Source organism: Zingiber officinale, chromosome 2B (genome assembly GCF_018446385.1).
Source record: "Zingiber officinale cultivar Zhangliang chromosome 2B, Zo_v1.1, whole genome shotgun sequence".
NCBI lineage: Eukaryota > Viridiplantae > Streptophyta > Magnoliopsida > Zingiberales > Zingiberaceae > Zingiber > Zingiber officinale.
In genome coordinates this window covers 9,735,959-9,749,960 of record NC_055989.1, presented here as the reverse complement: position 1 = coordinate 9,749,960, position 14,002 = coordinate 9,735,959, and the positions used below count along the sequence as shown (strand labels likewise).

At 43.0% G+C, this 14,002-nt stretch overlaps 1 protein-coding gene across 1 annotated transcript; it reads left to right on the top strand.

Annotated features, from left to right (window-relative positions):
- Window positions 1–608: 608 nt before the first annotated feature.
- LOC122048140 lies at window positions 609–2,492 on the top strand. The gene is made up of 2 exons (XM_042609741.1): window positions 609–827; window positions 2,259–2,492. Exons 1-2 carry the CDS (start codon window positions 609–611, stop codon window positions 2,490–2,492), a joined length of 453 nt encoding a protein of 150 aa, XP_042465675.1.
- The last annotated feature ends 11,510 nt before the right edge of the window (window positions 2,493–14,002 follow it).

Below are 14,002 nucleotides of genomic sequence, written 5' to 3'. Positions count from 1 at the left end.
GGAAGAGAACCGGAGTTACGTCACTCGGGGGGAGATATGTATGATCGCAGGCGGGCCGACTGGCGAAGATTCTAACCGAGCAAGGGAGTTGCATGCTCGCCGACTCGAGAGATCCACGTTGTTGTCTGCAGCAAGGAGAAAGCTGAAGGATCCGAAATCAGCTTCGGCCCCAAAGACTTGGAGGGAATATAGATCTCTCACAATGATGCACTGATCATCTGAGTGGTAATTGCCAATTATACAATCCATCGAACTTTTATTGATATAGGGAGCTCGATGAACATCATATACAAAAAGGCATTCTATCAGTTGCAAATCGACTAGAGCGAACTGCTGTCGATGATGACCCCGCTCTAAGGTTTCACATGCAATGAAGTGTTGCCGATCGGCTAGACCAACCTAGCCATTTCACTTAGCAAGGAGCCCCTAAAGAGGACAAGGACCACGAACTTCATTATGGTAGACGCACCATCAGCATACAATGTTATATTAGGTCGACCGGTCCTAAACAAGTTTCGAGTGGTGGTGTCCACCTACTGCCAGAAGATTAAGTTCTAGGTAGATGCCAAGGTGGGAGATGTCAAAGGTAACCAATTGGCCGCTCGGCGATGCTACATCAAGATTGTCAGATCAGAAGCAAGGACCACTCGAAAAATCCACGCCTAGAGGTGAACGCCATCATTGAGAAGCCCCCTGCCAGGGTTTATAAAGAAAAGGAAGAAGTCCAAATTCACCCAAACCGGTCGGATCCGACCACCTTCATTGCCGCCGATCTAGAGAGCAAGAAAAAGGCGGAGATGTCCGCCTACCTCAGGCAAAATCATGACGTATTCACCTGGTCAACCCACGAGCTCCCTGGGATCTCACCAAGCATCACTCAGCACGAGCTTCATATCCGATCAGATGTCTGGCTTATTAAGTAGTGGAAAAGGGACTTCAGCGCGAAGCAGATCCTGATCATCTAGGCAGAAATAGAGAAATTACTGGAAGCCAGCCACACCCGGGAAGTCCAGTTCCTGAGTTGGCTCGCTAATGTTGTATTGGTCTCCAAACTAGGCAATAAATGGCGGGTGTGCATCGACTTTTGCAACTTGAATAAGGCGTGCCCAAAGGATTTCTATCCACTACCCTAGATAGACCAGATGGTGGACTCTACGGCGGGCTACAAGCTGATCTGCATGCTAGACGCATATCAAGGCTACCACCAAATCTTGCTCGCTAAAGAAGATCAAGAAAAGATTAGCTTTATCACGGCCGACGGAATGTTTTGCTACAATATCATGACATTCAGACTAAAGAACGTCGGCGCCACCTATCAAAGTCTCATGAACAAGGTGTTTCAGAAGTAGATCGACCGCAACTTGGAGGTATACATTGATGACATATTAATAAAGTCAGTCCGAGCTGCTGATCTGTGTGCAGATATCAAAGAAACACGCCGAACCTTAAGGATATACGGGATGAAGCTGAACCCAAACAAGTATCTATTCGGCGCTAAGAGTAGACAATTCCTCGGATACATTGTCACTGAGCGAGGGATCGAGGCGAATTCGAGCAAGGTAAAGGCACTGCAAGACATGCCCTCGCCCCGTAGCCTGAAAGAAACCTAACGGCTGACCGGACGGATCACAACATTGTCCAGATTCATATCCAGGTCATCCGATCGAAGCCTACCATTCTTCAAGATGTTGTGCCGAGCAACAAGATTCCAGTGGGACGCGGAGTGCGACCAGGCGTTGGAAGAGCTCAAGGAGTATCTTAACTCCTTGCATGTGTTAGCTAAGCCGAGCGCTGGGGAACCGCTTTAGATTTATTTATCGTCGATCGAGTATGCAGTCGACTCGACATTAGTCAAGCAGAACGACCATGAACAACAACTCGTGTACTTTTTAATCCATATATTGAAAGACGCCGAATCCCGCTACACTGGTCTGGAAAAATTAGCTTACGCTTTGGTTCTTGCCACTCGGAGACTCCACCGATACTTCCTCGCTCATCTGATCATCGTCATGACCAACAGTACCCTGGGAAGAGTTCTCTTCAACCCAGATGCATCCGAGAAACTAATCAAATGGACAACCGAACTAAGTGAGCTTGATATTCAATATCAACCCCGAACGGTGATCAAAGCTTAGGCCTTGGCTGATTTTCTTACAGAGGTACAGAATGCCGAGTCAGTAGTAACTTGGAGAATATATGTCAATGGTTTGTCCACTCGACAAGACAGCAAGATCGACATTCTGCTTATTTCACCACAGGAAGACCGGATGCAACCTTCCATTCGGCTGGATTATCAGGCCACCAACAACAAAGCTGAGTATGAAGCCTTGATAGTCGGCTTACAGGCAGCGCGACATGTCGGAGCCACAAAAGTCCTCATTCACTCGGATTATCAATTGGTCGCCCAACAACTATCAGGGACGTTCAAGATTAGCAGCTCCCGACTCAAGTTATATGTAGAAGCTTTTGAGAAGCTGAAGATAAATTTTTAAGAGGTCACTATACAAAAGATCCCCCGATCGTACAATCAAGCAGCAGACGAATTGGCTAAGTTAGATGTTGGTGTGGGAAGCATCTGACGATTGAACTCAAGTTTTGATAATGGCAAAGGATTCAAAGTTAATATTATGTGTTATCTTATGTGCTTGAATGAGTTTGTAGGAAAGTCCTAACTGCGATTAGGCAGATGGAAAATCCTAAGGGGCAGTAACCTTAGGTCCTAGGGGGTGGTAACCCTAGGTGGTGAAAAACCCTAAGGGGTGGTAACCTTAGGTCCTAGGGGGTGGTAACCCTAGGTGGAGGAAATTCTAAAAGGGGGGGTAACCTTAGGTCCTAGGGGGAGGTAACCCTAGGTGGCGAAAAACCCTAGGGGGTGGTAACCCTAGGTCTTAGGGGGTGGTAACCCTAGGCAAAAAGTCCAGTCGGTCTGGAGGATCGGACTGGCATCAGGTATGCTCTCCTGAGTGGAGTAGGTGAGGACGCGTTCCCCAGAAGTGGGAACAGTAAGCGTCAGTTCGACCTAGGGTTTCCGGTCGAAAATTCGAAGTCAGAATCGGACAGTCCGTAACTGTCAAACTTTCACATTATTATGTTTATTGTGTGTGCTAACTTTGTTTTACAAGATATGTGGTTGGTTTGTGGACTAACATGTTTTGCAGGGACAAAGGAGCAAGATTAGCCTCGGATGAATAGTACCCGAGGCGCCCTCATGGAGATTGAGGCGCCTCGGGTGCGAGTTAGAAGCTGCGCTGGAAGCAACATTGGAGGTGCCCTCATGGAAGCTTGAGGTGCCTCAGACGGCAGGTTGGAGGCGCCTTCAAGGCTTATGGAGGCGCCTTCAAGAGGATAGATGAAGACCTCTTCTCAGCTCATCCACATGGTTGACTCGGCATATTGGAGGCGCCCTCAAGGGGCTTTGAGGCACCTCCAACAACCTATTTAAGAAGATCTCGACCGGTAGCTTGAGGCATCAATTCCCAAGCAATCCTTCTGCAACAAGCTATGAAAGAGACGTTCCGATTTAGCTATGACAAGTCCCCGACAACCTGGAGCTGCGATTTTACATTTTATTGTTGTCGGTATAAGATTTCTCCACATTTAATTGTAAACACTTAATATACTGAATTTACGATATTATAGTTGTTGCCCACCGAAAGCGATCAACGATCGCGGGCCTTAGAGTCAGAGTCACCCTAGGATCTGAACCAAGTAAATTCTTGATGTCTTTGTGTTTATTTTTCTTATTCCGCTGTGCATTTACTCGTATGTTTTTTGAATACGAAAAGTGAAAGCCACGAGCGCTATTCACCCCCCTCTAGCGCTTCTCAATCCAATAATTGGTATCAGTGCAGAGGTGCTTCGACTTGGTGCAACCACCAGTCAAGCACTTTTTCGTGGTATTTTTCAATTTTTCGGAGTTGATCGGAATCAGTATTCTTACCGTCTTTCGATCTAGTTTTCTTTCGTAATCGGATTTGTCTCGAAGTTGGTGCAACACCACTCAAGATCGTAATTTATTTTTACTTTTATACCGCATTGCTAATCCAAGATCAAGTCCTGATAGGGGTGTCAAAAATGAACCCGACCCGACGACCCAACCCGAGTCGACCCGAAAAAAATCAGGTTCGGGTTGGGCATTTTCGGGTTCGGGTCAGGTTCGGGTTGGAGGGTTGGAGAGCAAAAAAATTTCGGGTTGGGTCGGGTTGGGTCGGGTCGGGTTCGGGTTGACCCGGGTTGGCTTAAATATAGGGTTTTTTGGGTTTTTTTGGGGTTAAATCAAATTTTATTTTAAAAATTTAGATGTTTTAATGTATATTAATATCATGTTTGTATGATAATGATGGAGTATTGAGATAAAAGTGAAGAATTATAGGGAAAATAGTCAAAAAAAAGTCATTTTGAATCGGATTTTCGGGTTATATGGGTCGGGTTCGGGTTGATCGGGTTGGTCGGGTTCGGGTTCGGGTTGAGGTGTTTTGGGTTGAACTCGGGTTCGGGTCGGGTTCGGGTTGGGTTAAAAAAAAAAAAAAAAAACTCAACCCGACCCAACCTGACCCGACCCACCCGAATTGACACCCCTAAGCCCTGAGACTCGTTTTCTGTTTATTTTTTTATGCAAGATCTCAAATGGCTCTCCAAGAAGGATATAGCACCGCCCGCCCACCGCTCTTCACCGGAGATGACTTTGGTTACTGAAAGGGTTGGATGGAAGCGTATCTCCATACTCACTTTGAAGTCTGGATGATCGTCAAAATTGGGCTGAAATTACCAACTGACGGCGCCGACAAGCCACTACCTTACGAGAACTGGGATGTAGCCCTAATCAAGAAGGTAGAAGCTAATGTCAAAGCAACCTACACCCTCCAGTGTGGCCTGACAAAGGAGGAACTCAATAGAGTAGGGCCTTTCTCAAGTGCAAAGGAGTTGTGGTAAAAGCTGATCGAACTACATGAGGGTACATCAAACACAAAGGTAAGCAAGAGAGACCTTATTTTAAATAAACTGTATAACATTAAATTGTAGGAAAATGAAACAGCAAGCCAACTGCACGCTCGCATACAAGACCTATTGAACGGACTCCACGCATCGGTCAAAGGGTGGAGAACAAGGACATTATAAGGTATGCACTCAACGTCTTTCCTAGGAATACCCTGTGGGCATCCATGGTAGTTGCTTACAAGGTATCCAAGGATCTCTCGTCAATAAAGTTATTTGAACTTTTTTCTGAGTTTGAATTGCATGAGCAGACTAATGCACGCCCAGTCGAGAAGGGTGAAGCTTTGGTTGTAGGTACAAGCAGAAGGCACAGAACCGAACCAGAATTGGAAGAAGAACCAGATTCAGATGATGATGATGATGAGCTCATGACCGAACTTGTCAACTTGGTGAGGAAGCTCTACAAAAAGAAGAAGGGCTTCAAAAAGAAGGATGTTAGAAAAGTGATCCAATCCAAGGAGGCCCAACCAAAGGTGAAGTTCAAGGTGACATGCTACGAATGCAACCAAAAGGGGCACATCAAGGCCAACTGTCTGAACCAGAAAGACGCAAAGAAACCCAGAAGGAAGAAGGCCCTGAAAGCAACTTGGGACGAGTATTCTTCGAAAGAGTCCGACGGTGAAGAACTCAAACAGACGAGTTTCCTCGCAATGACGGTCCGGGACCAAATCAACGAATCCGGAAGCGAGGACGAATTAGAAGTTGAGTCTGAGAGAAGTCATGGATCTGTATCCGTTTCTGAAAGGTCGAACCCCTCTGTAAGTACATTTCGTTTATATAATTTAATAAATTATTTAATGTGTAAACTAGATAAGTCTAATGTTCGGATCAAGTCACTTCTAAAGGAAGTAACCTCCCTTAAAGAAGTGACTAACTCCGAATCCTTGACTGACCCAGTTCAGATTGGAACCTCAAATCAAGTCTAAAAGCTTGAGGAGGAGAATTCCAACCTGAAAAAGTCAAGTCAAAGATTTGAAGTTAACATTGGAATAATTTACACTGGGTTCCAAGAATCTCGACATGATTCTTGGAAATCAGAAAGCCGTATACAATTGATCCAGACTAGGATTTAGAACTAAAAAGAAATATCAGTTTTATTTATCGCTTGTTAACAGACCGAATAGAAAGATAGTCCAAGCATGGGTACCTAAGTCCAACTTGGTCAATCAAGTTGGACTTGGTCAATATTGGGTCCCCAGGAATCAAGTACATTACCTTGATAGACCATATCGAGGTTATGATCCAGGAGGAGCCAATAGAAAAACTGTCTTAATAAATAGATAAAATTCCTTGATGCTTGTTTATTTTTTCCTAGTAATAAGCATGTTTAGACTAGGATAGACTAAGGACCCAGGCGTAATTTACACTTGTTTAGTTAAACCTAAGGGTTTCAAAAGGGAAATTAAATATATATTTTCTTTGAAAAGCTCTGTCTACAAGTGGTGGATGATCTCATACCTAAGAAGACCTAGTGCCTCGCCATAGCCTGGGAGCCGATCTTCGAAATGTATATTTAATTAACCAATTAGAAAACCTAAGTTTAACTCAAATGTAAATTAATCCTTAGAAATAATCTAAATCAAAGATAACCATATCATAAAACTACTCAAGGTTCCCTGATTGATAACTTAGAATCGGGTGAGATAGATTTAGGTTGAATTTAGTTTAATCCAATTAATTAATTTAATAATTTAATCTAATAAAATCTTTTTTAAAAAAAAAACATTTTAAAAACTTATTTAAAAATCTTTTAAAAAACTTATTTAAAAATATTTTAATATTATTTAAAAATCGTTTAAAAACTTATTTAAAAAACTTTTTAAAACTTATTTTAAAAAAAACTTATAAAAATTTTAAAAAATCATTCTTAATCAAACCTCAGGCGCCTCTCGGAGGCGCCTCCCACACAAGCGAGGCGCCCTTGAGAATGGCGGGAAAGCTCTCACCTACCCATTTTAGGGGGTAGGTGGGCATCCATGGTATGCATTAAATGCATTTCCGAGGAACACCTTGTGGGCATCCATGGTAGATGCTTATAAAGTATCTAAGAATTTGTCATTAATCAAATTAGATGAATTATTTTCTAAATTCAAACTTCATGAACAAACTAATACTATTCCAACTGAGAAAGGTATTGCTTTGATTGCAGGAACAAACAGAATACGAGAATCAAAAGCAAAGCACATAACTGAACCCAAGATCGAAGATGAATCAGACTCAGAAGATGATAAGATTATCGTCGAACTCGAAAAACTGGTACGGAAAATGTGTAAAAAGAAGAAGGTGACTCAATCGAATACGAAGGTCAAGTCTGGAGTTATATGCTACGGCTGCAACCAGAAGGGACACTACAAGCCAGAGTGTCCGGACCAGAAGTAACTATGAAGGAAGTCCTTGAAAGCAACGTAGTACGAGTCCTCTAAAGATTCTGACGAAGAACACGAGCAAGCAAGGTACCTTTCTCTACCGGTACAAGCGTGTGTTGCCAAAACTGAGTCCAAGTATGATATCGAGAGTGAATCAGAAATCGAGTCTGAGAGAAACCATGGATTCATATCCATTTTTGAAGGGTCTAATCACATTATAAGCTCTCTAATTTCTGGTACTAACATAGATGATTTACAAAATTTAGTTTCATATTTATTGAAGAAATTGGTCAAATCCAACGTTCAGGTCAAGTCACTCCAAAAGGAGGTAACAATCCATAAGGAGGAGACTAACCTAAGTTCTTTGGCTGAGAAAGTTCAAGAAAATTACAATTTGAAAACTCAAGTCAAAGAACTCAAGGACTCATTGGAATGGTTCACTTTGGGTTCCAAGAATCTTGATCTGATTCTTGGAAAACAAAGGGTCGTATATAATCGAACTGGGCTTGGACACAAGGTCAAACAAAGGTTTAGATCCTACTTATCATTAGTAAATCGATCAAATAGAAAATTAGTCCAAGCATGGGTCCCCAAGTCGAACTTGATTAATCAAGTTGGACTTGATCAATATTGGATCACCAAGGATCAAATCCACTACCTTGATAGACCCTATCGAGGCTATGATCCAGGGGGAGCCAATAGAAAGATCATCTTTATAGATAAATAAATTTGTTTGATTCTTGCTTTACTATCTTTATTATACATGCTTAGACTAAGATAGATATGAAGGGCCCTGGAATTCTGTTCTGTTTAAATTTCCATGTACAAAAACTGTACAAGTACAGAACTTTTTCTAACAACCCGCATGTTCGATCAGACATGTGTTTGATCAATCAAGCAAGTTCTTAACGAATCAAAGCACACCTTGATCAAAGTACAAGATCGCTGGCCTCTTGTGTTGGTATTCAAAATTGATACAAAGAAAACCAAACTAATTACGTAGCAAAATTAAAGAACTAGTTGTACTTTTTCTTTGTAGCTAAAGACCTCTTGATCTTCTGCCGTATTCCTCTCCTCTTCTTGGACGTCGTGTGGGCGATGATCTACCAAGACAACACCACCCTCCTTCTCTTCTCGATTTCCAAACCGTCAGCTACAAAAGGAGGCTCTAGGATGGGACAACTTCTAATCTTCTTCCTTCTCTTCTTCTTCCTCTTCTTCCTCTTCTTTAAACCAACGCCCACCAAGGAGTAGAGGGGGCGCCAACCCTTAGCAAGGTGGAGGAGACCGTCAACCCTAGGTAAGGAGGAAGGGGCACTGACCCTTGGTGGAGGTGGCGCCGGCCCTAGGTGGAGGTGGCGCCGACCCTAGGTGAAGAGGAGGTGGCGCCGACCACAAGCAAGGGAGAAGGGAATTGTGGACAATTAGGTTTTAGGGGGCACCACCTACTCCTTTTATAACTTTTGCCGTCGGTTACAAAGAAAGAAAAATAACATAATTCTGTTTATAAAAAATCTCCCTTTTATAACCAAGTTAAACCAAACCAAGTTAAACCAAACCAGGATATGGATGGGTGAATGAGAGGCTTTATGTCACGCCCCGGAGGAGTCCCTGTCCGAAGAAATTTCGACAGCATCTCCCCTGTACGACGGACAATTTGAAACTTTCTACATATCTATATACCTCAGCCACAGGCGGTTGGAATAATAGCAAAAATAAAATACAATACACAGACATTCCACGCAGTTTATATAACAAGTAAACGAAAGAATAATACTCTGACTCGAAATCAACCCTACTCCACTACACTCGTAAAGCTCAAATCCGACAAACTCACCTCTTCTGCCATCCAGGCAGGCATGGAGTAAAACATATCCAAACCACAACAAAGTCCATCAACGATAAGGATCCATACAAGATCCATAAGTAAAACAATCCAAAACATAACAAGTTCAAAACATAGTCTAATAAAGAAGAAAACCAAAAGATCAATAAGTCCTCGTGGTCTGCAGGGGACTAGCAACTGGAACTCTCTCCTGACAGCATCAACCTGGAAAATATCAACAATGGAGGCGGGGTGAGTCTAACACTCAGCAGGTACAACTGATATACAAAGTAGGGAAATAACACCTAGCACTAATCATGCGTACAGTCTCCTGATATAAGAAAGATAAAAATGCATCTGAAGTAAACAGGAGAGAAACTGTACTAACCAGGACCTGAGTATAAGGACAAACAGTCCGAGTGATATGGAAATCCTGTATGCATGTTAAACATAGGTATCCAAACAATATGCAGCATATAAATGCAGCAAACACAAACACAAGCAATAAATGCATCATGTATATGATGCCAATGATGCGTCCTGGTCACCCCTGACGTCAGTCGATCATCTCACACAATAGTGAGGCCGAGTGGGTAGGGCTGTGACAACCGTGCACTCTGTCGTCACTACTCCTGATGAGTGATCGAGTGGACGGGATGCTGTTGGAGTACACCTATCCTCCTACCCCAAATCATAAATGGGGGAGCGCAATGCTCTCAACTCCCGGTACACGATGACGGGGAGGAATCCCTGCCGGATAACACGTTGTGTCACACTACCCATGAGCGGACCAACGGTGCCTAACAGAGTCCCTGCTGCAACACACTCTGCCTGAATCGACCAATAACCCATGAGTGGTGGTGTGTGCAGATCCATGTAATTGGCGATGTGCTCAACAATAATGGAGCGAACTATCGCACAGCATGCAATCATGCAAATGGTGCATGGCACTAACCACAAAATATCCTGACCTAATCCATATATATATAAAAGTGCATCATAGGTCAATGAATCAAATCAAATCAAAGGTACACAGAAGGTATAAAACCTAGGTCCTGAACATGGTGAAGCATGGTATATCACTACCCCTATAAGCATGTATCAATAGGTAAGGAATACATGAGATGCAAAACAAGCAATCAATCAATCATGTAACAAGTATCGGGTAGTGATTAACCGGAACAAATAAGAACATAATTAATGCAACTTGTTATATTCACTACTATGTATATCAAATGACATAAGTCAAAAGTACCCGCCTCCGATAAAATGGTCCAAAATCTGACTCCGAGATACTCGTCTCGCGTCAAAGTCCTGTGTCACCAAAATATATATATATTATTTAGCTAATATTCAAATGAATGGCTAAATAAAATCCTTAAGGTTAAATTAGGATAAAACCCTAACCAACCTAACCATCGAGTATAACCCACCTACAATAAAATAATAATACCTAACTAATATCAAGTTCGAAACATGAACTATAATTTAGCATGTATCAAAACGTACCTAAATCACTTCATAACCAACTCCACAATATTCATTGATCGGATTAGTGCTCAACATGGAAACTAACCTTAGTAACCTCCTTCTTTCAATCCTCAACTGAAGCAAGATCGCTGCAATAAATCAACAAGCCCCAAAACTGAATGCCCAACTATTAGGTCACTGCCGAATAGGATCTACTATAGAGCAAAGTGATTAACCCTAAGAGATGTTACTGCCAAAACAAACTACGCCAATTTGCACAACATCACTTACAAAAATCTAATATCAACCATGTCTTACCTAAAGCGGTGCCAATGGCTTCCTCTTTGGCAAATTGTGCATCTAACCAATAACACTCTACTGTTGGCTCATGATCCGGAAAACCCACTGCTGAATGCTGGAGAGACTCTTGCTCTTGGAGACGAAACCAAAGTTGAAATGGTTGCTGTGATGGGTGAAGAAAGAACCCGTCAGTGGAAATCTAGTGCTCGGCAGAACCTGGTGGCTGGTTGTCGTCGCTAGGGCAGAGGCTCTGCTCAACGATCGGAGGGAAGGCTCTAGGGTTAAGGAAGGCCGGCGGCAGCGCTGGGTCGGTGGCGGTGAAGCAAACTCTGCGGTGGCACAACCCAATCTAGGGCACGGCTGGCGCTGCTCCGGTCCAGAGAGGGCAGCAGCGTCGGCAAGGTTCGGCTAGGGCACTCGAGAGGGAGGTCGGTGGCACTGCTCCGGGCGACGACGGCGGCTAGGGCTCGAATACCGGCGCTTGGGTTGTGAACCGGCGTCGCTGGTGTGGAGATGGGGAAGGGAAACGAAGGGAAATACTCGGCAGCGGAGGGGAAAAAAATGAGGTTTTGGCGCCGCGCGGAGGAGAAGAAATAGAAGGAGGAGGAACTGCTGTGGCCGGCGGTTAGGGCAAGGGATCGCGATGGGGAAGAAGGGTCGCGGGGTTCGGCGAGGAAGGGAAAAGAAAGCAAATAAAGAAAATAAAGAAAAGAAAATAGAAAAGGAAATTAAGAAAATAACATTTCCTCGCTTAAATGAGTAACCTAAACAGGCTTTTCTGGAACTCCGTTTTATTCCCGTAAACTCGTCCATACGAGCTCCGAAAAATATCCAAAAATTCTAGAAAATTCCCTTATTAATATTCGTCTATTTTCGGTATTTTACACTTTATATAGAGGCTACAATAGGGACCCAGAGGAGGAATTGGTTTAGGCCTCCTGATGGACTTGAGCTTCCTGTGTTCGGACCGAACACCCAACCTAAGTCCATCAATAATAACTCATACCACTAAAAGCTTATTATTAAACTACCGCACCAATCTCATATTACAAGATGGGTTCATTCTTATCATGAGTGTGTTAATCTCCTTGTGTTTAAGATATCATATGTCCGTTAATTAATTGAGTTACTGACAACTCAATTAATTAACTTCTAATTCCAAGAGTAGTACCACTCAACTTCATTATCATACCGGACTAAGTCCACCTGCAAGGTTTACATAATAATCTTTATGAGCTCCTCAAGGGGACATCATCAGCCTAAATAATTAGGACACATATTTCTTCTATAATCAACAACACACTATATAAATAATACTATCTCCCAACTTATCGGGCATATTGATTTAACGAATAAATTTCACCCATTGATAAGTTAAAGAAATAGATACTAAGTATACGTACTTGTTATTATATAGGGATTAAGAGGACGTACATCCATAATAACAGAGGTTTTCTTCTTTTATGTAGTCAATATAAATCGAACAACCTCAAATGGTCTTGCTCAATACACACATAGTGTACTAGTATAATTTTATAGTCAAGACAGACTAATACCAAATTACACTACAATCATTCCAATAGTTTGTCTCAATCCATCTTGGTTGTGAGCTACTATTTATAATTTATAAGGAACCGATAACATGATCTTCTGTGTGGCACCACACACCATGTTATCTACAATATAAATTAAATGGACAACTGCATTGATATATATATAAATATAAAATACAAACATTTGACCAAAGTGATTCTCATTTCAAAATATTTCAAGACAGATGTTCATACTGTAGGACCGTTGCGGCCGGCTAGGAGGGGGGTGTTGGATAGCCCTGTAAAATAAAAACAAACAACCCTTCTCGAACTCTATAAGCTAACACTTGCATTAATAAAGCAGAGCAAATAAATAAAGCATTAAAAGACGAGGCATCGGATTTGACTTGGTTACAACCGATGTGGTTGTTAATCCAAGGAAGATTATGCACTAAAACTCCTTCAGGCGGAGAAGCCTCTTACAGCATTGAAGCACAGAAAACAAAAGCTCAACTACAACTAGAAGCCACAAGCGTTGGAATTACAAGTAATGAGTTCGTTGAAAAGCTCCTGGACCAAGGCTATATTTATAGCCTTGATCGAGGCGCCCCGAAGGGTTCCGGGTGCCCTGAGGGGATAAACTTTATCCCCTAATGATCAGATCGAGTCAAATCTCGATCGTGGTCAAAAGTCGGGTCCGGGCGCCCGGAAGCATTCCAGGCGCCTCGGACTGCTCCGGGCGCCCGGAATGGTTCCGAGCACCCCGAAGCAAAAAGTCAACAATAGTTGACTTTTTATCCCGGACCTCTTCTCTAGTTCAGTCCCGCCTCGGTCCGGGTCTTCTGGTCCTGATCCGCTTGCTTGGGTGATCTCTGCCATCCGGAATAGGACTCACCCGAACCCAACTTTCGGTCTTCTCGAGCAGCCTTCCGCTCCGGCTTCTCGTCCCTCGAAATCGTCGGGTGTTCCCTTCTCGTCCACCAGCGTACTCATCCACAATCTTCGTCCCTCAGTCACACCCCGTGCTGACCTTCTCGCTAGCTGCGTGTCTTGCTCCCCGAGCAATCTTCCCCTCCGGCTTTCGTCCCTCGGAACCACCGCACGCTTCCTTCTCGTCCACCGAGGTACTCTTCCGCAGCACCTCGTCCCTCGGACGCACCGCATGCCATCCTTCTCGCTAGCTGCGTCTTCCGCTCGAGTACCTGTGCTCCTAAGCTCCTGCACACTTAGACACAAGGTTAAAACACACAGGACCTAACTTAACTTGTTGATCACACCAAAACAACCTTGGGGTTCCAACAATCTCCCCCCTTTTTGATGTGATCAACCCAAGTTACAAAAATAGATATGAAAATTAAACAATTTATTTTGCAATAATGTGCAACAAGATAAAAAAATTAAATTTCAAAAAAATTCCAATTTTCAATTTCTACCTGTTAGGATGTATACAAAAAGTCTAGCTTTTGGTATAAACATTTATCTACAAATAAGAATCACATTGGTCAAATGTCTAC

Coding starts and splice junctions, on each gene's coding strand:
- LOC122048140 (XM_042609741.1), top strand. CDS start 609: ATGCTACATCAAGATTGTCAGATCAGAAGCAAGGACCACTCGAAAAAT. Junction 828..2,258: donor ACCTCAGGCAAAATCATGAC/GTATTCACCTGG, acceptor ATTTCACCACAG/GAAGACCGGATGCAACCTTC.